This window comes from Pocillopora verrucosa, chromosome 13 (genome assembly GCF_036669915.1).
Source record: "Pocillopora verrucosa isolate sample1 chromosome 13, ASM3666991v2, whole genome shotgun sequence".
NCBI lineage: Eukaryota > Metazoa > Cnidaria > Anthozoa > Scleractinia > Pocilloporidae > Pocillopora > Pocillopora verrucosa.
Genome location: NC_089324.1, coordinates 1,572,791 through 1,598,921, shown reverse-complemented (window position 1 = coordinate 1,598,921; position 26,131 = coordinate 1,572,791). Strand labels below are relative to the sequence as shown.

At 36.6% G+C, this 26,131-nt stretch overlaps 4 protein-coding genes and 1 non-coding gene across 6 annotated transcripts; 4 read left to right on the top strand and 1 right to left on the bottom strand.

Annotated features, from left to right (window-relative positions):
* Window positions 1-99: 99 nt before the first annotated feature.
* Window positions 100-5,293, bottom strand: LOC131784936 (alpha-(1,6)-fucosyltransferase). Its single transcript, XM_059101780.2, has 4 exons — window positions 3,834-5,293; window positions 2,923-3,099; window positions 1,899-2,049; window positions 100-1,329 (listed from the first exon to the last, which is right to left on the bottom strand). The coding sequence occupies exons 1-4, from the start codon at window positions 4,964-4,966 to the stop codon at window positions 1,018-1,020; spliced, it is 1,773 nt and encodes a 590-aa protein (XP_058957763.2). The 5' UTR covers window positions 4,967-5,293; the 3' UTR covers window positions 100-1,017.
* A 489-nt stretch (window positions 5,294-5,782) lies between these two features.
* LOC131784910 (protein max) lies at window positions 5,783-10,106 on the top strand. Of its 2 annotated transcripts, XM_059101748.2 has the most exons (6): window positions 5,783-5,859; window positions 5,941-5,982; window positions 6,333-6,440; window positions 7,262-7,336; window positions 8,023-8,071; window positions 8,244-10,106. In XM_059101748.2, the coding sequence occupies exons 1-6, from the start codon at window positions 5,794-5,796 to the stop codon at window positions 8,480-8,482; spliced, it is 579 nt and encodes a 192-aa protein (XP_058957731.1). In that variant the 5' UTR covers window positions 5,783-5,793; the 3' UTR covers window positions 8,483-10,106. The 2 variants fall into 2 exon arrangements, with proteins under 2 accessions (XP_058957731.1, XP_066016306.1); XM_066160209.1 differs by lacking the exon at window positions 5,941-5,982 and having other exon boundaries at window positions 5,787-5,859.
* A 939-nt stretch (window positions 10,107-11,045) lies between these two features.
* Window positions 11,046-21,753, top strand: LOC131784909 (serine/threonine-protein phosphatase 5-like). Its single transcript, XM_066160208.1, has 16 exons — window positions 11,046-11,151; window positions 12,545-12,714; window positions 13,304-13,375; window positions 14,143-14,287; window positions 14,918-15,039; window positions 15,903-15,968; window positions 16,108-16,206; window positions 17,257-17,362; window positions 18,172-18,236; window positions 18,346-18,423; window positions 18,948-19,035; window positions 19,657-19,697; window positions 19,826-19,910; window positions 20,096-20,189; window positions 21,079-21,157; window positions 21,297-21,753. The coding sequence occupies exons 1-16, from the start codon at window positions 11,064-11,066 to the stop codon at window positions 21,360-21,362; spliced, it is 1,464 nt and encodes a 487-aa protein (XP_066016305.1). The 5' UTR covers window positions 11,046-11,063; the 3' UTR covers window positions 21,363-21,753.
* LOC131784959 (small Cajal body-specific RNA 8) lies at window positions 14,412-14,543 on the top strand. The gene has a single exon (XR_009340236.2). It is a non-coding gene; the product is annotated as a small Cajal body-specific RNA 8 (non-coding RNA).
* A 2,459-nt stretch (window positions 21,754-24,212) lies between the features above and the next one.
* Window positions 24,213-25,594, top strand: LOC131784939 (protein phosphatase 1 regulatory subunit 27-like). The gene has a single exon (XM_059101783.2). The coding sequence runs from the start codon at window positions 24,378-24,380 to the stop codon at window positions 24,846-24,848; it is 471 nt and encodes a 156-aa protein (XP_058957766.2). The 5' UTR covers window positions 24,213-24,377; the 3' UTR covers window positions 24,849-25,594.
* The last annotated feature ends 537 nt before the right edge of the window (window positions 25,595-26,131 follow it).

The following is a 26,131-nucleotide window of genomic DNA, read 5'->3' as shown; positions in this document are numbered from 1 at the left end:
ACCGCAACTATGAGAAAGGGAATAGTCCACATACTTAAGTCAGTATCGAGACATTTAGGGCCAACTTTCTGAGGCTAATTGCATTGAAGGCAAATCAGCCTGCAAGGTTGGGGAAGTGTCATATGACTCAACTATGGCTGAGAAGAAACACAAACAAACAATTGCTAGTTTGTTTCTTGTAAAAATGACTGAACAATGGAAAGTACATTTAACTACACAATTGATTCATGCATCAGCATGCATCAAACTTTGTGAGTATTTCATATCTTGATTGAGGCACAGCTGATGCACAAACCACTGACCCTCTAACTTGTAAGAATGACCATCCTTAAATTTCTCCCTAGAGTAATACCATTGAACAATTCATTTATATCATGAGAATAAAGGAAATGATCCCCAACCTAAGAAGCTTTAATTTTTTAGTGAATTCTCCTTTTCAAAACCAAGGGAAGTTTATAGAGAGGAGAACAGAGAAGGTCAGCACTAATGCTGGAGTAAAAAGGATTAATTGCTGTATGATATTTTCAATGCGTTATTTTCAATGTTGCCTATAGAGAAACTTCCTTTTCTGCACATCTATGGATAGATTCAAGTCATTAACATTTGCCACTAAAATATGAAACTAGCTTTTGTTACAGATTTGAATGACATCAATTGACTAGTTTTGTTACATATCTATACATAGGAAATTGGATTATTTCAATGAAAGACTAATCAGGTAATCACAATGTTATCATGATAAATTTATTTTAATGGTCCAGATATTTTATCATCTTCTTAGAATTCGGGATTGTAAGGTTAACGTTTGAAAATGAAAAAATTAGGCAGGGTGGTTTCAATTGTTAACTGTGATTGTATTAGCCTAGCTATTGGTACATAATTCATTTCTTTCTCTACATGACTTCTATGTTTAATCCATATATAAATTTATGACTTGACGTTAAAAAACTAAAAATCATAATTTCAACCAGATTATTGATTCATTTTATAAAGTGTTTGATATGAAGATAGGTTCAGCTATACTCCGTCATAGGTTGGGAAATCAAAAATTTCCAAGACATCTTCGACTTTGTAGGATGGGAAAAGACCATCTTGACGAGTCTTATGATTGACACCCTTGGAATATCCATCCCAATGATTGCCAGCAATTCCAACACGATCTCCCACAGCTAAGTCTATCTGAGTAGAATCTTGCGCACGATGGGGATAGATGGCTTTCACATCATGACCAGATTGACCACCAAAGTAGTAAATGTCATCCAAGGATTGGAATTTTTTAGCAGCATCAGGTTGAGATGATTGCATCAGTTCATAGGCCACACGGCAAACCTGGTAGAAAATAAAAAAAGATGTTTTCAGCCTTTGCCCTCTCCCCTTTAACCCCTGAGAGTGTCTAGCATCTAATTTCTCTTCACAATATCACCCCTGAATCACACATTAAGGTCATGAGAATAAGGGAAATGATCACCAACTAAAGAAGCTCTTGATTGTTAAACATTTTCTCCTTGTCAGTATCTTAGGAAATGTATAGAGAACAGTATGGAGAATATGCATACTGATGTTAGGGTGTAAAGGGTTAACAAACTAAATTTCAAAGCAGCTACACTCACAGCAGGTTAAGGATTTATTCCAGACTTACTCCATTCTTTAGTGCCTCATTTGCTATCAGGTTTATCTTTCTCAATCGTTATTAATCCTGGTTGAGTCTGGTTTTATACCTTCTCATCTGGTATTTTTTTTTCAACTGAAAAATATACTCTGTTTTTGGGACTTGATTTGTTTAGTCTCCTTTAACTGATATACCATTTTCCCTTAACAGGGCTGTGCTCCTGCCTCAAGAATGTACCTTTTGCCTTAAGGCAAAAAGCAAAAAAAAGTCAATAACTGTCGTACTTTACCTGTGAAGAAAAGGTGCAAACCAAGAAATCACACTCTGATAACATTTGAATATCAAACAGAACTCCATGTAAAGAAGAGTCAGAGTAACGTGATCCAAGGCCAGCAGATTTGGAAATTTCCTGATCACTAACAAATTCGTAGTTCTTGTACCTGAAAAGGAGGCATCAAATTAAAAAAAAAAGGCTATTCGTCTCTATATCAACTAATTTTTCTAAAATGCAACATAATTGCCAAAGCATGGAAGTATAAATCATGAGTGTATTTTGCTCAGAGCCAAGAAGACATAGAGTAACATAATCTTCATTCTATTTCTTCTCAAAAGACATTCATTAGATGCAAGAAAAATAGTGTACTTAACCCTTTAACACCCATGAGTGACCAAGACAGAATTTCTCCTAACAATATCAATATAATATCAACCAGACAAGTGATGAGAATAAAGAAAAATATCAATTTGGGGATAATTAGTTGATCCAATACTAAATTCTCTGAACTAAAACTGTAAGAATTGTAAGGTTGATGGTGAGGAGAATTACAAATTAGATCTGGGAGTTAAAGGGTTAACAACTATTCAACAAAGTGGAGGTGACTAGCAGTGGATATTTACCAAGCCGAAGTGGATAGTTCTTTGAGTATAAACCAAAACGGTGAAATAACAAAGTAGAAAAAAGGATTTTAACTAATTAATTCCTGTAAGAATTGCAATATTTTTCAGGTACAAATCCCATGTGCATTGCTCAGAATAGCAAAGGATATTCTGTGTTTGAGTATCCAATTTGAATGCTTTCAATATGATCCACTGTTTACATATATAATGATATAAAATACATTTTAAAAAATCCAAACATAATTTCCCAAATTTTTTGAAGAGCCAACACAATATTTACTTATCTGAAAACTGTCAGAGCTCCAGCTGTACAAAAATGCATTCAAAAAGGTTCACACATTAACCAGTTGTTCCAAGTTCATTATTCTAAGAAACTAAAGTGACATGTAAGTAAAAACCATGAAATTCTGACTTACTTTTCTTTTGCTTCAGGCAATAAATTAGCATCATCTGTTGCAAGATAGACACGTCTTTGTTTCACAGGTTGAACTCTTTCTAGCTTGTTATAGAACAAGTCTACCCAATACATGTATTCTTCAATGGAGTGAAAAGCTGCTTCTGTGTTAATTTTATCGGTTCTACGAACTTGAACCCTGAAAAAAAGAAAAGAGATAAATTTTTTTTTAAAAAATCCCCACTCAAAGCTTCCTACTTTGAGCAGCAGATAGCACCCCTCTTGACCAGTTAGGGTTGCTAGAAAGGTTTTAAATTTATGATGATACATATTTGCAAAATATCTAGTTGTATCTCAAACATAAAACATCTACTGGTCAGTATGAGATCACAAGTTTGTAAGATGTAGAAGTTGTGATTAAAATTGTTCCTTGGAACTCATTCATTCATTTTTTTTTTGTTTGTTTTTATCTTAGAATATTGTAACAGATCTGGGAAGAAGGAAAGCTTGTTGAAAATTAAAAACAAACAGACAAACAAATAGAAATTTAAACCATGACATTACAACAAGAGAGAAATACAGATAATTACTTATAATTTCTTACAGTATCAATAGATTATTTATCAAAGAGGTGACAAGATTAAGCAAAAATGTCAACAAAATCTCTTAACTAATTAACATGGCTTTCTGTTGCAACTAGAATGGAGAATCACTGATAAAATCTTTGGAGTTTGAGTGCTGGGGCTTTCAGGATGATTTAAATTTTTAATTGGGCTAAAAGAAATAAGAAATGATAAATATAAAATGACTTAATATTGATGGTTGAATAATCATTTACAGGAAACAATTTACAAGACTATTTTACCTAACAGCTATTCAAATACCATCCGGTTGCTTTTGTCTTTAAGTCAACACAGGCTAAATAAATCTTACCCGACAATTGGTTTCTTGAAGCCAAGCAAAGTTCTTTTTTGGTCGATCTCTTCTTGCACAGCAGGTGAATAGCGAAATAAATATTTAGCAAACTGCCCTATCCACCACACGAACGGATGGCTGTGAATTTTCTGTATTCTGTTGGCCAAATCTTTAGGCACAGCCAACGGCATGTAGGGAGGCCTGGGGTATAAACTATCGACAATTGGCATCAAAATATTTTGTTCGCTTTTCGACGCGGATTCGCTCCATGCCGCTATATTCCCCTGATGATTTGTACAGGTTTCACTAACGGGTTTAAAAATTCCATTCCAGCCTTTAGGCGAATACCTCCAACCGCTAGAGTCGATTATAAGAGTCCTTTGAAGGCCATAAGCAACAATGAAACAGTACATTAGATGGTGAACTTGGCAACCGTAACCACATCCTTTGTTAAGCTGACACATCAGCTTCTTCGTCGAATCGCAATCGGTTGGATTCTGCAAATGATACAGTCTTCTTTGGACAAGATCGCTAAGTTCTTTATGTTCCTTTTCAACCCAATCTCTTTGTCCATCCATAGATTTTAAGTTTTCAAAGTTTAAAGACAAAACATGATGCATGTCTTCAACAGTCCACATCATCTTTGTCAGCTTCGATTTCACGCTTTCGCTGGCAGACATCTTAATTCTGCTCACCTCAGCACTTATAAAATACCACATTTCTTTCAATTCCTTCTCTGCTCTCCGTCTTATCGTTAAAAATTCCAGACTAGGCGGCGTAAATTTTACCGATGAAGTGATCGCTACTTCCGAATCTTGATCACGCTTATCTTTGAGCTCATGCGGTTTCATAGGAGTAACAATCGAGGATTTCTGAGCTGTTAGTTTGCGTTGAAGATCTGAGTTCTTCTGTCTAAGTTCGGCTACTTCCATTTCGAGTTTATTCTTGTCTGCTTGAAATTCCGCTAACTTCTTTTTTAGTCCCCCATTCTGAGTCTGTAGCAGTTCGATTTGTCTTTCTTTTTGCAGAAGTGCGACAGCGCTTCGGTTTGCATCGTCGACAACGGACAAAAGCTGATAACCCATGTAGCCAAGGATAAGCAGCCATAGCGATACCAAAAGAAAGACATACTTCCAAGTTGTTTTTGACATTTAAACAAACCGAGAAATCCCGCGAATCCTCACAAAGAAAACAGGGGTATTAATGTCTCATTAGAACTTAACATGAACACAATACCGGCTTTCAATGAACCTCCGTAGTAAATTATCTTTGTTTCGCTACCGCAATGAAGTCGAAATCGTAGAAATGGAAAACATTGGACATCAAATAAGCAGTTATCATCAAACAAGGCATCCGTTGCCAAGAATGTCCTTTCCAACACCCAGTGAGCACTGTCTTTCAGATAGAAAGCGCAAACTCCCGTCAGATAATGAGTTTCTCGTGTTTCCCGTACATATCCTTCCAGGCGTTATTTACCCGCGGCCACTCAAGATCGCAAAGAAGTCTGGGGAAGAAACGTCGACAGTGGAACCAACTCTTCTCCGATCAACTTTTGTCCGATCACTTCCGACATTATTCCGTGTAATTGGACTAAGTCGTGCGTCAAGTTAAGCGCTTTCCTTTTAGCAAAAAAATTATTTCTCTGATACTTGACAGTTGACTTTTTTTGTTTGTGTTTTGCTGAATGCAGCGATGTGCAGTTTCAGGTTATAAAATTTCGGATATGCTTCCAGATAGGCTCTCTAATATAAGATCGTAGCTTTCGTTTTTATATTCATTTCATTTAAATTTCGTTTTATCTTTTTTACAATTTTGTGTACTGAATTTTTTCGGCACAAAAAGACTCTGGAAAACCCATCAACGGGCTCCGGCCTGTCAATAACTGACCGCTTGCTGAATCTGCATCGTGATTGGCTGTCGTTACCCAGTGAAATCGGCGTCATGTTCTGACACGTGCTTTAATCACGAGGGACAACTGATGGCGAAGGGAGACGAAGGAGGCATGAGCGACGAAGAGAAGGAAATCGACATCGAAAGCGACGAGGTAAATTAATTTTTCTCTCTGTGATTGCTTAGGAAGTCACGAAAAAAACGATTTTGTTCGAATTTGTTTGATTCTGTTCAGGAGGGAACCGAAAATGTCGAAGAAACTCAATTCATGACCCAGGTAAGTTTTGTGTTTTGGTGTCAAATTACGCGTGCAAAATTATCCACATGGAAAACCACGTGTTTTTGTTTTGACCGCTTTATTTTTTCTTAGAGTTTTTCCTTGGTTAATCGGTAAGACTGGCTTTCAGAATAGACTAATATCGGTTGAAATATCGTTGAAATCTTTTAGAATCACGGTTTTACCATTTGTGTTGGCGTCACGCTATCATGGAACTTTGCCATGTTGATTTACGATTGAATATTTTATGAGAGTCGAGAATGCGCGTCGCAATGAATTCTCTAAGTAGGTTTTGTCTGCAGGTCTCTTGTGATATTGTAACTAAACTATGTTCCACTTTATTTTTGTAGGCCGATAAGAGGGCTCACCACAATGCCCTAGAAAGAAAGAGACGAGATCACATAAAAGATAGTTTCGCCCATCTACGAGATTCGATACCGTCCCTTCAGGGAGAGAAGGCAAGATTGCGAAATGCTTTCCTTTCCATCTGCAAATTTAATTAGTTTTAAACTGCTCCGCTAGAAACTAGCATACTCTGCGTAATGAATCAGTGTTAGAAGCGCTAGATTTTCTCTGGTAACCCTCATCCGTATTCTGTCCGAATCGAACATCAAAGTGACCATCGTTTAGCGACCTTACAAGTAAAAATTTCATAATATTAATTTTATCCCGGTTCATGCGGATACGAAATTATTTATTGTTTAAGATTTTGACCTCAGGTAGAAGATTATAAAGTTTGGTGAAGTGTGCATCCAAAGTGAAACTGAAAATAATATTTTTTGCCTGTTCATCACTTTCAATGTTGATGATTTTCACTTCACTCAGAGGAATAAATATGCAAGTCCACTAATTAGATTGTGTTGTGACGGCTTGCCCGAACAGGAAGATACACACTTGATTGAACATGTCTAAGTGATAATTTTGTGATTGACTGATAAATGTGATATTGGCGGGATTTTTACTGATTCTGTTGATTTAGCATATGAGAAAGTCTCTCCTAACATCTGTCAAATTGCCACCAGTCTTTGAGGCAGACACATTTCAGTTATTTTTGCATGAGATCATTTCTCTTGCCTTGTCAAGTTGCTGTATTTGTTGTCTAAAATCATGAGATTGACCATTTTGCTCAAAAACAACCAGAAAAGAATTTATCCCTTTATTATCAAACCACTTTCAAATGCAGTGATGATAAGAATAAATTACATTTATAATATTAATAATAATAAATAGTAGTGATCAAAATATTATGAAGATAATATTGATAAATGTTTTACAATAGGCATCAAGAGCACAGATTTTAAACAAGGCTACAGATTACATACAATTCATGAGAAGAAAAAATCATACACATCAAGTGAGTGTAGTCATATATTGCAGTTTGGGGAAATCTTGTATCTCTTGGACTATGAATTGATGTTAGGAATTTGATCTTTTACTGAGAAACTCAGGAAATCATGAACACAGCAAACATCTCTAGAATTTTGTTTTGTCTACAAAAACAAGACTATTGTCGTGAGAAAACAAACTGTGAGCATTAGTGGTTGAAGTTCATCATTTTGTGGTTTTGAGGTTTGTTTACTTGTCATGATCTCTCAGGTGATAATCAACGAAATGTGAAACATTCTCAATGTGTCTCAGGTGTTGAGATTTTGTGAGCTTGAGAATGGCTTCCTTTGTTAAGTTATCAGTGCATCACTAAGAATAAACAGACTTAAGGGTGATCATGTTAAACTTAAGAAAATTGCCTTCAGGCAGAAAATAATATGTGGATGAGGTAGACAAATATGAAAACTTCTAGAAGGATAAGAATGGAAAGAGTGGGTGGTGTTAAACTTGGCACAGGATGCAAAATGAATTAAGATTTTGAAACTGAATCTTTCAGGGTTTGTTTCCTAACAAGCTGCATGACTGTCACATTTCAAAAGCGTTGAACACTAAAAATATTTTTTCACCTAAGATGAGGCAGGTTTTTGAAGGCATCCTCATCTCTTCTTAAAATATCTTTCACAGTTTTTATTAACAGTTTATTTTCTTTATCAGACTGACATTGATGACCTCAAACGACAAAATGGCATACTTGACCAACAAGGCAAGTCATGTGTGAATGATGAAAGTTTGTTTATTCCGTTTTCTTTTTGATAAATGTTTTTCACAAGTTCTCCTACTTTCTTCTTAACGTGAAGATTGGGTAGAGGATCAACTTTCCAATATACCATTGCTGAAATAAAATCAGTTAGTTATTGTGTTTCTTTCTTTTACAGTTCGTGCTCTGGAAAAAGCTCGCAATTCAGGGCAACTTAGTATCGATGCAACAACTGCTCTGCTGTCGTCCACAGATAATATCCTTAGTACTTCACCATCAGGAGATGGGCTCCTTGATGGACAACTGAAACAAGACCCAAGCTCCCCTTTGTCAATCAAAGTGGAAAACAACAATGCAGAGATTACTTCAGATGATGAATACAGTAACAGAGTGAAGAGGAGGAAGCGTGACATTTAGTTTCGGAAATTTTCTTCAGAGTTTGTAGGTGCTGGAAGGTTTTCTCCTAACCCTTTAACTCTCAGAAGTGATTAACATGAAACTTCTCCCTAGAATATCCAGACATTATCCTGCAAACGGGTATTGAGAAAACTCCGACATAGTAGGTAGAAGTTGTTATCTTGATCTAACGCTAAATTCTCATAACTGATTTACAAGGAAATGTGTAATAGCTAGAAGGGAGAATTAATAATCAGATCTTGGGAGTTAAAGGGTTAATCAAACCGGCTGCAAAGTAGCTAGTCTAACACAGGTAGATTTTTAAATTTCTTTCTTATTGTACAGTATGTAAACTGCTTAAGCATCTGGAAAATTTGTAATTTAGGGATCTTGCCAAACTGTTGAGAGAGAAATGTGTGGACCTTATCAATTGATATCACTTTAATGTGATGATGCTGACTTCTAGTTAGATCACACGCTCCTCTCCTCTGATGTTGTGAAAACCAAGATTCACCAATAATAACACCTTGTCAGAACAAAGGAAATATTGTAGGTAGCCATCCCAGTAAGAGCTGGGCATGAACTGAAGACAAACATTATTGCAAGTGCAGAAAATGTGGGTATATTTGTCCCATGCTAGGTTCATGAAGGGCAGCCCAAAGTTACCTGGTGTATCAGGTGTCAGCAACCTCTGCATATTATGCAATGTAATATCAATTCTCATAAATGATGTTCAGGAAATCTGTGTCAAGATGTTAGGAGGGCTGTTTCTTTAATCAATGATTGAGACTGTTAAATCAGATGCTTGAAGGTGAAAGCAAGCTTTTGTGTATACTCAATGTGTCCATCACAAAAAACAATTTTTTTAGTCAGGCCATCGATGCAATCACACAACCTTGAGACTTTCTTTTCTAAACTTTCAAATTTCAAGTTAAGATCTGTAGTGAGTTAATCTTAAATACTTCCATTGCTTGTGGGGAGATAATACTTGATCAAACACTTAATTCTCAAGACTGGTTTTGAGATCAGTTTCTCACAAACAGTAAAGAGAATTGAACTTTTGGTCTGGTATTGATCTGAGTCAGCTGATATGCAGCTTTGACAGCTACATTCACATGTTCCTTCTAAAAAAAAATAAGGTGACTAAAGAATGATGTAATGAATTCTGCTGGATCTAAGTTTTGTTCTGATGTTATGGGTTGGTTCTGCCTCTAATTTATGCTTTTTCCTTGTAAATTTGTAAATTATTCCTGCACATTTTTAATATGGTTTTCAATTGCTCAGAAATTTGATTAGGTGCTGTATGGGAATTGTCCTTAAGAAATAATCTGGTCACTGATATATTTTCATTAACCCTTTCACTTCCAGAATTGATCAAGGAGTAACTTCTCCTGACAATATCAATATGATATCATGCAGCCTAGTTATGAGAATTTAGAAAAGTATAAACAAAAGATATTGTTTGATTTACCATCAAATTCTCAGAGCTACAAGTATGAGTAATGTATAACAGACAGTGTGGAGAATTGTCAGTTAGATATTGGGAGTGAAAGGGTTAAATTGAATTTAACTATCTTGTCCAATAACAGTCTGTATATGTAGCAAGTGAAGGAAATTACAAAATATAGTGTCTGTTTTAATATAATTGTACAGTTGTGTTTACTTTATTCTTGTTTTTGTCTTTATTTTGGGTTGGGATCTATGATCACTGAAATCTTTTTTTTTTTTTTACAAAACCACTGGAATGCTACAAATATTTTCAAGCAAAAAATATGTTTAGTTTCTTGTTTAAAAATCATGGGTACTCTGCTGTTTTTACTGGAGTGTTTAACTCTGTGTGAATCCAATTTTACCTTCTCAGCCTCTGCACAAAGTTGACTGATTTATTTTTGATTGGAATTTTCTTCGGAAGGCAGTTTGAAATATGAATAATTGATGCTCTAAGATGGAAAGGTATTATCAGAAAGAGAGCTTGTTACAAACATGACATTTTGATGAAAGTTGTGCACATCTCGGCATTGGTCGCTTTTTTTTTTCCAGCAAACCATCACTGAAGCATTGTAAATCCTTAGTATGCTTTGCTGCAATTTTCTAGGATATCATGCAACACTACTTCTCTTAGAAGGCTCTTCCCTGGCTGATGTTGTGTGACATTTCAATGGAGACTACCTCATCAGCATTTCAAACTACAATTTGAACTAAACCTTCCAGTATCCTCCAGGCACATCTTCTAATGTTGCTCTCCCTTTCTCTGCGCCTTCACCCATCAGTAAAGCTTCTCTGCGTTATACTGATACCCCATGGTTTCCGCCCTTTGCTCCCTGACTCTTGCAAGTTCACAATTGTCCCTCTTTTGGCCATTGTTTCCAGACCCTCTCTAACAATCACTTCTTCTCTAAATTAATACTCCCTTTATAAAAATATTTTGTTTTTATTGCCTTCAATTTGCCAGCTCTTAGCCTTGAAACAATCTTCTACATTTAGTTCATTTCGCCAACTCATTTGCGCCCCCTTCCACACCCTCCCCTCCCCCTAAATCACTGGCCTGTCAAAGGGCTTGTTGGTTGTAGGAGAAAGCCTGGAACTGACAAGGAGAGCAAAAATGGCGGACGAGAAGGCAAACGGAGAATTGGCAGAGGAGGAGGTGAAGGCCGAAGAGTACAAATTAGAGGCAAATAAATATTTCAAAGGTAGGTCTTGATCAGTGAGGAGGCGATTTTTTTTTACTTAAAAACTGAACGATTGACAGGAAACGGGTGTCTCGAACTGGACTCAGCAAAAAAATTTTTGGAAAGCATGCATGATACCGAAATATGTTTATGCAACCGGCCGGTATTTTTATTTGGAAAAGTAAAAGGAAACATGCATCTGTTTTGTCTTAATCATGCCCACTGTTTTACTCCCTAAGATTAAAAAGTTAGTGTTAAACTTATGCAACATTCAGATTATTCATCGCAATTTTATTGATCTAGTGTAGTGTTCGTTTATCTCACCGATCATCGATCAATTTCACATCTGTAAATGTAACTCTCTATTTGATTGATAAAACGAAGGAAAACTTGAACTTTTTAGGAATACGTTTTCGCAAACATTTGTACATTGGAACGGGCACTCGGATTCTGTTTCAACTTTGCAAAAAGGATTCGTGATAATTGTATAAAAATTATTTTTATGAGCTAATTAAGAATGAAATTGAAGGAAACCTCAAAATTTAATTTTGACTTCGAGTGAGATCGAACTTGAATTTTTGTAAAAATAAAACAATTGGCTTTCGTTTCAGGGATATGCTAAGTAACTCAGCGATCCTTTGACAGCATAATATGTAAACTCAATGATTGGCCATGGTTGTCAAGATTCTCAGAAATTTAGGTCTGGAAAATTATATCTTATATTGTGTTGCAAGAACAAGTTCATAAACTCTTAGCTCAGTATCATGAAACTTGATAGGGCAAGTGGTAATGTTTTATTTCACAAGCCATTTATCTAGTAACCCAGTTTCAATTGAGATCTCATCAGTAATTCTCCTTACTGTCTGCTATACAATTCTTATGATTTCAGTTTAGAGAATTTGGTCTTGTATCAACCTATAATCTTGTATCCTAAACCTTGCTGATATTTTTTGTTTTTATTATTACTTGTCAGTTTGATATTGTATTGAAATGGTAAGGAGAAATTCTGTCTTGGTCACTCATAGGGTTAAATGTATCACTTGGCTGGAACTTTCTTGGATAAAACTTGGAAATATCTGGTTATATTCCTTAAGCGATTTCCCAGATTTTCAAACTTGGGTCTATTGTGAATAAATTCTTATTCCATTACAAGTTGAATAGAGTTGAAGTGGCTCAGAAAAGTCAAAATCTATTTTGGATGAAAAACTGTGTGTGGAAGTTTAATTATACATGCTTCCAAAGTATTTAAAAGTTAATGCACTCAGTAGTCGTTATTTAGCCAGAAGCACATATATTTTCTCTGTCTTCCAAAATAAATATCTATCCATGCTTTTTGCCTGAAATGAAGGCTAATGTTTGTGTCCAATGTATGTATTCATCAATATTTATATTTTTTTTCTCCATCTTATTTTAGAGGGGAAGTATGATGAAGCTCTTGATCTTTACTCCAAAGCTATAGAGTTGAATCCTAAAGTACCAGCTTATTATGGAAATAGAAGCTTCTGCTATATTAAGACAGAATACTATGGCTGTGCTCTTGATGATGCTAATAAAGCGATTGAACTGGACAAAAAGTACATAAAGGTATCGTGTTATTGCCATAACGACAATATCACAACAGGTGTTTTACTGAGAAGCTTTTACACCTTGGGTATAATCTTCAATTGCCTTACAGATCAAAGTTGTTGATCTTTCACCAGATTATGCCTACCAATCATGGCCAAATCTCATTCCTAATAAAATATGTATGACATACAAAATGATATCCTCAAATGTTACTTTTTCCAAAGGGATGGAAAGGGATGTAAGCTCAAAAAAATGTCAGAAATTATAAGATTTTGCTCCCCTGAAAACCTTCAGTTTTAGAAGGGAAAATTCTAAATTCCTCTGCCTATAAATTCATACATATGACTCGAGAGAAGACTGGCAGGGAAAGAATCCTTTATGTTATCAACTGTTTTTGTAATTCTATTTGTCACTAAGGGCACTTTAACAAAACACAGCACCTGCTTATTCAAGTTAGGGCTCAAGAAAAATGAATTAAACATTTATATTTATTTGGTGACCAAATTCTATTAATATTTGCCTTCTTTCATTCTCTATTGAATCAAAATGTAATGGCAAATGTTAATAGAGATAATGTACAATTGCTTTTTTTTCTTCTGAATTTTAGGCATATTACAGAAGAGCATCTGCATATATGGCCCTTGGAAAATTCAAACTAAGCCTCAAGGATTATGAAATGGTAGGTAGATATCTTGAGTAACCCTTTGGCTCTCAGAAGTGATATACACGTTAATTCTCCTTGAAATTCCAATATGTTATCTTGCAGACAGGTTATGAGAACATGTATGCTTATCAGTGAGACTTGTTATCCTGATGTAGCTCTTAAGTCTCCTATCTAATTTACAAGCACATGTATGGCAGTCTGTTGGGAGAATATCACTTATTGGATTTTGGAAGTTAATCTTTTACACCTTATCATCAGAATCCGAATTCTCTATGCTGTTCTCCATACATTTTCTAAGGTGCTGACAAGGAGAATTTGTTTAACAATCAAGATGTTCTTAATGCTCAATTCAGGGGTGATATTGTAAGAAGAAATTAGGTTCTTGTCTTACTTAGAGGTTGAAGGTAAAAGGTTAACTGAGAAATACTAGACCATGGGAAAACTTGACTTAAACCAAGTCATGATTAGGTCAGTTTTACATGTGTTTAGTGAAAAGCAGCTGCAAATTTTCACAGAGAGCAAGGAAGTAAACCAATGAATTCCTAGATTACTGTTAACAATCAGTTGAAAATTGGCATTATTTGTCCAGACAAGAGATGATTATATCTGTTCAAGTGGTGTCATGCAAATAAGATTGGTTAGATGTAAAATATCAGTTGCATCACCTAATGCAGTGCAAACATGAAGTTGAAATTTAAATCTCTGTGATAAAATGGTTAAGAAAGAACAGTGTTCAAATATATTTTCTGTGTGGTTGAAAAACAGTTTTTGCCTCTTCAAAGGTGAAGAAATTTAGACCAAAAGATAAAGATGCCAATCTGAAGTTCACAGAATGCAAGAAGATTGTACAAAGACAAGCTTTTGAGAAAGCTATTGCAGTGGATGACAGCAAATCTGTGGCTGATTCTTTAGATTTAGATTCAATGGGTAAGTGAATCTAGGAACAAAAAATCAAAGGTTTACTTTAATTTGGCCCAATCCAGGAAAATGATAATGAAGTCTGCCATAATTTTAATGACAGCTAAAATTTCAGTAATACCCCTGCTGAGTCTGGGAGTTTTGATACATGACACAAAGCTCTTATTGATGTGTTCATCACTAAACTCCCTAAAGGAATACAGCTCTCTGATGACTGTATTTTGCTCAAGAAACAGCCATACAGACAGATACGGAGCTTACAGATTTCCACCTCTTCCACAAAATTGTCTATTTCATTTGCCTTTCCACAGACTATGAGCAGTCCTTTGGCAAAGTTGTTGCATGAGTCCAAAAATAGCAGTGAAAAATTTTTATGGATTTTTTTTAAAAATTGATGCCATGTATTTATGATCTTAGCTTGGCAATAGTGGTTGGCAAGCTAAAATTAGTTTTTATCTATTGTAAATATTATTAATGAGCTATTTACAAGGCAAAAATAGAATTTCCCTGATGACGATGTAGCATCGCAAACATTTGGTTTTTACCTCCTAACAATTTTTTTGCCTTGTACATAGCTCATTTTTAAACTTAAGCAAACTTAATGGATATATTTTTCAAAATTGTTTTTGTTGACTTTAGTGGTTGAAGATGACTACGATGGTCCAAGATTGAGTCCTGAGGGAATCACTAAGGAATTTGTAGAGGATCTAATTGAAAGATTTAAAGATCAGAAGAAAATACACAAGAAATATGCATACAAGGTAGCATTTTGTTCTTGTTTGGTGGAACGAAAGGTGGTATTTCTGTGCGCCTATATGCTCATTCTGACAGTTTTCTGTTAACTCTATTTTACTCTGAAAAGTAATTAACCCTTAAATTCCGGAGAGTGACCAAGACAGAATTTGTATACAATATCATGCAGGCAAGTGATGAGAATAAAGATAAATATCAATGATGGGATTACTAATCAATCCCATACCAAATTCTCCAAACTAACACAATCAGAATCATTTGGCAGACAGTAAGGAGAATTACTGATGAGATCTTGGGAGTTAAGGGATTAACATGTAAATTATTATAGTGGTGGGAGAACCAGTAGCTTAATGGCCAGTGCACTGGACTCCAGGTCAAGCGGTCTGGGTTCAAGACCTGATCAAGTCTTAGTGTTGTGTTCTTAAGCAAGACACTGATCTACTTTCACAGTGCCTCTCTCCGTCCAGGAGTATAAATGGATGCCAGCAAATTGTCAGGGAAGTTTGATGAAATGCTGTTAGGTAACCTTGTGATGGAATAGCTTCCCATCCAGGGGGGGATTAGTGGTGCCCCTAGTTGCTTCATGGTAAGGAAACTAGGATAAGCTCCAGCTGGGTGGGCCAACAGGCTCGAGTACAGACTGTACCTTTTCTCCCTCTAATATCCATAAATTATTCTGCAAATGGGTTTTGAGAATACTTACACTCATCAGAAGTTGTTATCTTGATCTAACATAAAATTCCCCAAACTAATTTACATGGAAATGTGTAGCAGATAGATGGGAGAGTTAATAATCAGAACTTGGAAGTTAAAGGATTAATGATTTCCCACCACACTGTTTGTTGCAAGAATTTCAATTTTCCTTTTTCAGATTTTAGTAGAGGTTAAAAAGATATTTGAGAAACAGCCATCAATGGTTGAAATTTCTATCCCAGAGGTAAGTCTCTAACTTTGATGTAAAAATTCACCAGAGAAGATGCTAAAACATCTATTTCTGCTTGTCTGGTACATGTTGCTTAATTTATTTTTAATGTGTTCTCAATACTGATTTTATGGTTTTTCTGTTTTCTTCACAGAATGGAAGGTTCACAGTGTGTGGTGACATACATGGGCAGTTTTATGATCTTTTAAATGTCTTCAATCTAAATGGATACCCTTCCACTGAAAATCCTTATGTATCTTTTTTATTACTATCCATGAATTTCTTAGTCTCAAAAAAATCAAGTGAAAAATTACAATGTTTGATATCATGTATTTTATTAAACGAAGGTGAACATCATCTTTGCATTAATGAACACCACTTATTAAGCAGTAACGAAAATAAGGCCTGAAAAAAAATCAAACCTGTATGGGAGTTAAACCTAGGACCTCTGCAATACCAGTGCAGTGCTCTACCAACTGAGCTAATAAGCCAACTGGGAGCTGGTCATTTTGTTGGTTTGTAATAAACCTGTGAGGTGACAAATGAATGGCTGTGAATATATGAAAGTCATTAATAAACAAAAATGAGAGTGATCTTTGTAGTAATGAACACTGCATAGTGAAAATAGAGCTGGAAAAAAAATTAGGCCTGTACAAGAGTTGAACCCATGACCTCTGCAGGGCTCCTCTAACTGAGCTAACAAGCCAACTGGGAGCTGGTAGTGTTTATAACTGTCAAGATCACTATTGTGTTTGTTCATCAATCCCCAGTTCAATTATTTGATATTTATATATTTGTGTTTTTTCAACACATATTGTTTTTATCCTTCTGATTTTATTTCAAATTTGTACAGGGTCTGTTACCTTCACATTGATGTATTGATGACATGAGCAAAACATGCAGTTTCATAAACTATATACTATTTGTAGAGTTTTGGAATTTTCAACGCCTTAAAGGTTGCAAATTTCTCACCACTTCAGAAATTGTTAAGAAATACTTAGGTTAAGAAAAGAGTCAAAGGTGATTTCAAGTTGTAGCCAGCACAACATGTGTAATTTTGGCAACAGAGTACTCAGTATTTTCCTGGTAAAAAACTATCGCTGCAATTTTTGATTTTTACAACAGTGGAAAGCTGGGGAGAGGAAACATTTTGTATCAAGGGGGTGAGTGACAATCTAAAGGAAGGAGAGGGGGAAGGGTGGGGCAATTAGACACCTGCACTGCAATCTATAAATGATGTAACAGATTAAAGTTATACTTGTTGGGTTCAAAAAAAAGGAATTTTTCCTTCACCAAACCATAGCTATTTAATGGAGACTTTGTTGACAGGGGATCATTTTCATGCGAAGTCATTTTTACACTTTTCAGTTTCAAACTTTTGTATCCTGATCACTTTTTTATGTCACGAGGTGAGTGATTCTTTTTCAAATTTTTAATTAAATGATCCTTGTAGGTGGAATTCAATTAAAGAAACAGAAAAAGTAAGCTGTGAAAAATTTAGACTATTATGGGCTCTCCAACATTACCGATTGAGCTAGGATTCCGCAAGATGGGTGTGAGGCAAACTTTAGTTGGTATTTTGTTTTCTTCTTGTGACTCCAGTTGGCTTTTAAAAAGGTAACACAAATAGACAAACTGGTTATCAAGAGTCTTTATCTTGAAGCAATGCTATGGTCTCCTCATCAATTTTTAAGGAGATATCTAGCTGATGGTTGGGAGAATTACGGACTAGGTTTGGGTGTGTTGTTTTGATCAGTAATAACTAGTATCATCTTCTATAAGGCACATTTAGAAAGAAAAAATAAAGAGGCTGTATCTTGATTTAATGCCAAGTTCCCCTAATCAATTTTTTAAGGAGGTATGTTGCAGGTGGTAGGGAGAAGTACAGACCAGAATGAGGGTGTGTTGTTTTGATCAGAAGTAACTGGTATCGTTTCCATTCAGTTGCATCGACCATTTTACCTTTTACTCCAAAGAGTGACAAGCATCTAATTTCTCCCAACAGTATCACCCCTGAATCAAACATTAAGGTTATGAAAATAAGAACCTCTTGATTGTTAAACAAATTCTCCTTGCAAGTACTGCAGGAAATATATCAAGAACGATCGTGAACAGTATAGAGAATTTGTACACTGATGTTAGGGTGTAAAGGGTTAAGACACATTGTACAATCGATCAATTTTAACATTAAATTTGTAACTATTCACTTTTTTCACAGGTAACCACGAAAGTGTTTACATGAATCAAATGTATGGATTTGAAGGAGAAGTGAAGTCAAAATATCCTTTTGTACCAATCTGTTGTCCACTTTCAGACTGTAGTTTTTCCGATGTGTTTGCGATCAAAGTTTTCCTTTGGAAATGTGTATTGATCTTAACATTGTGTTACATATACTGCCGATATGTCTGACCTCTTTACAGAAGTGTACAACTGGTTGCCTCTTTGTCACCTTATAAACCAGAAAGTGCTGGTAAGGCAGTTTGATTTTCAGGTAGTATGGGAACAGGCTCTCACTAAAGCGTTACAGGACACGTTAGTGTCAGGACACGCTATTAGTGTCAGGGAGGCCTGGCACTAACAATTGTCAATGCAAGATCCCTCTTCGTCGTCTTTCCAGCTTGCATGCTTAAGGCTTTACTCTCTCCCACAAGCACAAAAGAACGCTTGTGCCAAAGCACTGATAATGGGGGTTGGCTCGTAAGATAATTTTGAGGTTTTAAACTGAAACTAGAAGCACGTTTGCATTTGCTCAGGCACGTGTAAACGCTCTCGTGGTAAAATCTAGGTCTTCCGACGGCTTTTTCACTTATTGTGCTTCAAAATTTCAAATTTGTCATGTGAAAGGCATTTAAAAAGCATATGAAAAATGTAGTGTATTTTACATAGTTTTTCACATGCTATTTGTCAAAAACATGGACTTACACGTTTGCTCGAGAGCCAGAGTAACTAAATTCCGAAAAAATTCAGTCTCCACTTTGTGTTTTCTTTCCGGAGGTTATGCATGGCGGATTGTTTAAAAGAGATGATGTTAAGCTTGATGAACTGAAAACTATCGACAGAAATAGACAGCCTGGAGAAGAAGGTAAATACCACATAACTTGGTTTGAAGTATTCGGTTGGTTGGGATTTCAGTGAATCTATTGATCAGTTGAGTTAATAACGTAAATTGGCCAACGTAAATAGTTTCAAAGCGGACGTTTCGAGCGTTAGCCCTTCGTCTGAGAAATAGACGTAGGGCTCACGCTCGAAACGTCAGCTTTGAAACTCTTTACGTTGGCCAATTTACGTTATCAACTCAATTGATAATACTAAATTACCTTGCTATACTCTCCCACCGACGCAGCACCAAAGCTTCTTTAGAAACTTACCCCCTTTATTCAGTCGTCCAGTCAGCCAGTCATTCAGTTAGTTAATCAATCAGCCAGTCAGTCGTTTAGACAGTCAATAAGTCAGCCAGTCAGTCGTTTAGACAGTCAATAAGTCAGCCAGTCGGTCGTTTAGACAGTCAATAAGTCAGCCAGTCAGTCGTTTAGACAGTCAATAAGTCAGCCAGTCGGTCAATCAATCAGTCAGTCAACCACTGAGCCAGTCAGCCAGTCAACTAGACAGTCTGTCAGCCAGGCAGTCAGAACAATGTAAGTTAGTAGTAGAGTCAGTCAGTCAAACAACACATCGCTAACTGATAATCCGCTCTATTCTGCAGGCCTGATGTGTGAATTGTTATGGTCGGATCCGCAGCCAGAGGTATGGATTCGTCTCTTGTAGAGAAGAGATAATGGTATAAGCCTTGAATTTTGGTCTCCTTTTGCATAACTTAACCTTCATATTACCTGTAGAGACGTTAAATAACACTGACTTATCATTCCCCACAGCCTGGTCGATCACCAAGTAAGCGTGGAGTTGGTGTACAGTTTGGCCCGGATGTAACGGAACAATTCTGCAAAAATAACAATCTTGGTGAGTCCCTCTTTTGTTTTGTAAAATTTTGTTAGAATCAAAGCAAATGTGCTTCTGATAATGGTTACCAGGCTCTTCCGCGCTTGGAGTACTTTCCTCGTTTCTGCTTTGGTTTTTTATGGTGCTGATTTGTTGTGATAAGTTTTAATTTTGTTTCTACCGGTTTTTGTTTTGCTCTATCACAGAATACATCATCAGAAGTCACGAGGTTAAGCCGCAAGGCTACGAGATCGCACACGATGGGAAATGCATCACCGTCTTTTCCGCTCCAAATTATTGGTCAGTTGTGTGGATGATTTCTGAAAATACAAAGCCACAAATGCGCTTCTTTCACGCTTTGAACCCTTTAACTCCCATAAATGACCAATACAGAATTTCTCCCTACAATATCAATACAATACTAGGCAGAAACGTGACGAGAATTTGGTGAAAATATAAAGTAGGAGATTATTCATTAATTCAAAACCAAATTCTCAGAATCAATATCATAAGAGTCACATGGCAGACAGTAAGGAGAATTACTAATTAGATCTTGGGAATGAGAGGGTTACCTCCTCCCCCTTAAAATACTTGTGGTTGTCAAGTTTGCTTACAGTGTAGTTCTCAAGAGTCTATTAAAAGCCAGTTACTGGTGGTCTACCGCCGCCTAGAAGGCCTCTTACTGCCGTCCATTAAGCCTGCGCAAGCTCTCATGTTTGGGTTTCACCTTAACCCTTTAACTCCCAAGATCTCATTAGTAATTCTCATTACTGTCTGTCATACAATTCTTACGATGTCAATTTGGAGAATTTGGTATAGGATCATCACTTCTATGCTTGATATTGTATCGATGTTGCAAGGAGAAATTCTCTCTTAGTCACTCTCCGGGCACAACCGCCAATTACATCATCATAAGAACAGCACAACCCAACGCGTTAATATAAATGGAATTTTCTTTTTTTTTTGGGATGTGGGAACTAAACTCACGCGTGAAGTTACCTGTAGTAAGGGCGTGCAAGGCACTTAAGAGTTTTTGGTAACGTTTTGTAACCAAAAATTTGTTAGTGAAGAATTTAATGTAAAAAAAAAATACTTAGGAATGTTTTTTAGTGTATTGCTACCTTTGCAGCTTATTATTCTGTACTTTTCTTTATCCTTTTCCTTATTTAACGTGAGTTTACTTTAACAGTGATGAAATGGGAAACAAAGGAGCGTTTATCACAATGGGAACAGACACGAAACCTAACTACACAACATACGATGCTGTGGTAAGTTCAAGGTTTTGATTTTGTTATCGTCGTCCTGACGGCTGGAGGGGAGGGGGGGGGGGAAGCGGGGATACCCCAGTTATTTGGGTAACATGCCCCAGGGGTATTTCAACTCCTCTTCTTCTTTTTTCGTACTCAGCCTCACCCAGACGTGAAACCCATGGCTTATGCGAACTCCTTGATGTCTATGTTTGGATTCATGTAACTGGTATGAGAGTTCCACCCTATAACTTAACTGCAGACACCTCCCGCCTGGTTGACTTCGTGACGCGTGACATGGCATATCTACTTCAATCAGTCAAGCAAACTCAAGCGCCCTCATTTAAATCATTTACACGGTTTGTGGAATCGTTTGCCACGTGAAGAACCTTCCATGTTCATTATATATCCACAAGGTGCGAACTGGCTTCCTTCATCATTGAACATCCTGTGACTGTTACATTAGTGGTCAACCCGATTGACCCAATAGAACGATATTTTGTCGAAATTCCTCCTCCAGGCTTGGTCAGTCACGAAATTAACGCGAACAATTGTCAAACTCATTGACTGATTTTATTGATGAGACATTCTCTTCCGAATAAAAGTTTCAGAACATGTTTTGTTTCCTCGTCATGTTGAGGGAAAATTTCTATTGAGTGTCAAAAAAAATTAGGAATTGTATTGTTTTGGCGTTCCTTCGCTATGTGCTCGGCCCAGAAAACTCGTGCTACTCTCTCAACCAATCAAATGTAAAACTTACAGCCAAATGAATCTTGGCCACTCGCGTTTTCCCGCGCTTTTTGCTTATATTTGCATTGAATTCTGATTGGCTCCTTGTGGTATTCACCTTTCAGTTGATTGGCTGTTATGATTACGTATACTTTTATTTAGATTTACGACACACACTCAATCAAAATGCCATCTCCGCAGTTTTTTCTTAAAACAGAAAAAAAACCAGCTTTTGAAACTAGCATTTTCCACGAAATTATCAATTTAAGACCACTTCTGTTCAAGATGCGAGAATTTGAAGACATACCTGATTACTAACATTGCGAACTGTAAACAATAAACGTAAATTTCGTATTACTTATGTACAACATACCGGCGGAAGAAGAAACGGAGAAACCATCTGGTTTAGCTGAAGGTGACATAACCTCGGAATAGGATATCCACTATTTATTCTTTGGGGAATTTAAGATTTTGGGGAAGTGAGATTTATTAAAGAATTTCTATTTGAAAAACTCTGTCTGACTATGGAAATAAATCCCAAAAAAATAATCTCGATTATTTGTCTTTCACCTTACTAATCTCCAGAAAGTGCTTCGATAAATATAGTGGCATCGACTCAGTGCCCAACTCTCGGGTTTCAAAATGGCAGCTTTCAGCCAGCTGCCAATAGGCCGTGGTGATTAGGTCGCCACCAAATTTTCCACTCTTTCTACAGCCCTGTGCGTGATTGTAAGCTTGTTTTCTGAACCTTTCGTTTCCTCTAAATCGTGTCAACTAGACGTGATCAGACAGCGTTTTTTTTTCCGTCTGAGTACTCCACATCCTCGTGGGCACGTGTAACTTGTCTTGCACATACATTTTTATGAAGCGTGTTACAGCACACGTGCACATAAACCAATCAAAGGCATAAAGGTTTATTGGCGAGAAAGGTTCTATCATTTCAGATGTACAATTTCAGTTTCACAATTACCCTTTTTGAAGAGGGAGACTTTCGTATCATACTTTGTTTTCAAAATACTCCCTGAGCGTGTAGCTGCAATAATGGCTTTCAGTATCACAGTAACAGGGTTTTCATTACTGATTTAAACATGACTACTGTAAGATTAATTTAATACTTGATTGATTGTCAGGAAGCCTTTGTTTACGTAATATTTTTGAAAATCTTTTTTCTGTGAAATTTGACCTCCTAAGTGTTGACAAGTGCTCTTTTGTATTGAATATCTTACCTCTACACTTAAAAACAGTTTCAATTGTTTTAACCCTTAAACCCATACGAGTGACTCGCATCTAATGTCTCCTTACAATATCATCCCTGAATCACACATTAAGGTCATGAGAATAAAGGAAATGATCACCAACTAAAGAACCTCTTAATGGTTGAACATATTCTCCTTGTCAGCACCTTAGGAAATGTATAGAGAACAGTATGGAGAATATGCATACTGATGTTAGGGTGTGAAGGATTAAACTGAACAATAACTAGGGATAAAGCACATCTGTGGTGTTTTCCAGCTTAGTTTCCACGTAAGAGTTTTATTGTGCGGTAAACCACTGAATTCAAATAACAGATAAAACCACTCAAAACGTTTTTGAAGTCGCCACAATTAATTGCATATTTTCCACTTCCGAAGCTGTCAGACCGCAACAAAGCCAAAATTTGAGCCGCCAGGGCTAGTTTACTCCGATCCATATAGTAAGAAAACATTTACGACCCCGCTACTCAAAAAAAGGTTAAGCCTTTTATGAGCCTTTAATTTTAATTTCGAACGCAAAGTTGTTATTGTCCGAGTGCGTCTCAGATAAAGTTAATCCCTTCTTCCTTCATGAGAAAATCCTTTGTACGTAATTGTGATCTAAAGGGAAGCGGATTTTGTCTGTGTGATTCAGTGGTTGTCTTACACTGTTTAGTTAGCCGGCGTTAAATGCAAAAGCTTAATTTGGAACACAATTTCAAGCTGTCAGATAAAACCTGACTACCACATTTACAAACTAAAATTTTCCTCAATTTCCTTTCCATGTTAAACTTTGTTGACTTCAAAATAACACTGAAGAGGTTTTGTAAAGTGTACAAAAGAGCCCTTTCTATCTTTAGCTCATTTTTCCAGTTCCCCTCTTCAAAAGATATAGAAATTGCAATCTTTTTTCTGACACCTGACGTCACATTGGTTTATTAATTCACGGTCTGTCTCTGATATTACGTAAAGAAATAATTTGCCAATCACGTATGAAAGAATTAAGTAAACAGGGTCCATAAACTAACCAATTAGCTTTCAGTTAGTGCTATTCTGTTTGGAAAAATATAATAAAAGAGTCTCTTTGTCTTCCGTTCGTAAGTAAACTCTTCAGATATCAAATACAAAACATTTTGCACCTCGATATAAGAGTCAAAACACATCTGTATTGAAAGGCGAGCGCGCCTATTGATCAGAAAGCGAAGGGTAACATCCTTGCGGTCGAAAGTCCGAGAAAAACTTGTTGTTCCAGGGACACTCTGAAAGAAGACAGACTTTTAATGCCAAGCCACAACCCAGTCAAGGAGATTATGGATCGTCGAGTGAAATTTCCTCACGATTTGGTTTTCCATGACATGGTCAAAGATGGAGACCCATCTGAAATGTGCTCGTTTCTGAAACGGCCAAGTGTTGATACAGAAATGCTGGTTAACACTCAAGGAGGCCAAGCAAATCCAGATTTTCATCAGCTTGTCAAAGACGGGAACTTAAAATGCATTCGCATGCTTGTGACTCTGGGAGCAGATGTGAATATGAGAGATGAGGATGGTTGTACACCTCTTCACCACAGCGTCACAGCCGGGAATATAGCGGTAACGAAATTTCTCCTTCGTAGCGGAGCTAACCCTGATATCAGTAACTACGATGGCCAGTGTCCTGTTGATCTAACGGACGATTTCGACTTGATCGAAATGCTGGTGAAGCATTCACCAGAGGAAATAAGACGAAAAAGCATGGCAGCAGCGAAATGAGACAGATTGTGAGGAGAGAACAAATTGTTCAAATTTTTGTATACAGAAGGCAGAATCTGCTTTAATCTGACTTCTTAACTTAATGCAAACTATAGCAGAGCTCCTACGGACGTTTTACTTTAGACAATTTGAAAATGCGGTGATACAAAGACTCCTATGAATCGCCGGGACACTTCAGCAGAACGGGAAAGTAATGGCAACAAAGAGCTGGAAATGTTTACATTCATATAAAAAGCAAGAATGCATTGCTTTTGATGAGCTTTCGACCTTGTTCTTTTTCGTTAGGCACCGGCTGATAAGTTAGAGAATTACACCGATCACAAAAGCTTTTTGGCTAAAAAAAAAGCAGACATTTCTAAGGAGGGGTCGAGTTCTAAATGTGGCTGTCGCTAGCAATAAAATGCAAAATATTGCGAAAATTCGCTTCATCAAGTACTTGTAAAATATATATTCAATTATTCTGAGTGAGGTTAGGGAAAAAGGTAACCCGTAAAATATTTATTGCTCATCCAAATGCCGCAGATTTCCTCGGTGCTTTTAACTCTGTATAGTTAACAGCGCGGACTTGCGTTTATTAAGAATTAAGAATTCTCTCGAAGATGAACCACGCGCCGGTTTTGTCGATTGAGCAATCTTGTAGACATGCACAAGTCAACAAAGTCAAGCGATATGTAATTGTAGAGTTTGGGCTCATTCACGATAAGGTTGTTAAGTTATATGCGAATTAAAGGATCAGTTTAAAACGATGTTCCGTGTGTGAATTGTTTTGCTTAGTGTAGGAATTCCTGCCGAAGGGTTTAATAATCAGTTTGCAACAGCGCCATTTCCTTTTCGACCTGAGAGCAACCATTTTAGTTCTCTGTGATCAGCTGACATTGACGAAAAGTGCTCGTCAGTGGCGAGATTTGCTCGTTAAAAGGAGTTTTCCTTCTCGTCAACGAGAACTTCAGTACTTCATATCTTGGCAAAGCCTTGCCACGCATTTTCAAATGCAACAGCAAAATTTTCGAGACTTTTCTCGGGAATCTAAAGCGTTCTTAATGTAAACATTTTCTAGAACTGATATCGACCTATATCTTAAAAAAATAATTGAAAATACTTTACTTGGCAAACCTAAAGATGTCCCAATTAAACGATGTAAACTGAAGCTGTTTTCATACCGAAAATGTGCTTTTCCCCGGGGAATTTTGAGGAAATAGATCTTTGGGAACTGTAGTAGGTGCTGTTCGACCGTAGCAGTTTTCATCGTTAAAAAACGATATGTTACGCGTTGTAAGCTTAAT

What these genes read in the sequence shown, in the direction of transcription:
- LOC131784910 (XM_059101748.2), top strand. Translation starts at nt 5,794, where the DNA reads ATGGCGAAGGGAGACGAAGGAGGCATGAGCGACGAAGAGAAGGAAATC. An exon ending in GAAAAAATCATACACATCAA is followed by an intron (nt 7,337 to 8,022) that starts GTGAGTGTAGTC and finishes TTTCTTTATCAG; the next exon opens with ACTGACATTGATGACCTCAA. An exon ending in TGGCATACTTGACCAACAAG is followed by an intron (nt 8,072 to 8,243) that starts GCAAGTCATGTG and finishes TTTCTTTTACAG; the next exon opens with TTCGTGCTCTGGAAAAAGCT.
- LOC131784909 (XM_066160208.1), top strand. Translation starts at nt 11,064, where the DNA reads ATGGCGGACGAGAAGGCAAACGGAGAATTGGCAGAGGAGGAGGTGAAG. An exon ending in CTTCCACTGAAAATCCTTAT is followed by an intron (nt 16,207 to 17,256) that starts GTATCTTTTTTA and finishes ACCAAACCATAG; the next exon opens with CTATTTAATGGAGACTTTGT. An exon ending in TTTTCCGCTCCAAATTATTG is followed by an intron (nt 20,190 to 21,078) that starts GTCAGTTGTGTG and finishes TTACTTTAACAG; the next exon opens with TGATGAAATGGGAAACAAAG.
- LOC131784936 (XM_059101780.2), bottom strand. Translation starts at nt 4,966, where the DNA reads ATGTCAAAAACAACTTGGAAGTATGTCTTTCTTTTGGTATCGCTATGG. An exon ending in TTCAAGAAACCAATTGTCGG is followed by an intron (nt 3,100 to 3,833) that starts GTAAGATTTATT and finishes TCTTTTTTTCAG; the next exon opens with GGTTCAAGTTCGTAGAACCG. An exon ending in TTGCCTGAAGCAAAAGAAAA is followed by an intron (nt 2,050 to 2,922) that starts GTAAGTCAGAAT and finishes CCTCCTTTTCAG; the next exon opens with GTACAAGAACTACGAATTTG.
- LOC131784939 (XM_059101783.2), top strand. Translation starts at nt 24,378, where the DNA reads ATGCCAAGCCACAACCCAGTCAAGGAGATTATGGATCGTCGAGTGAAA.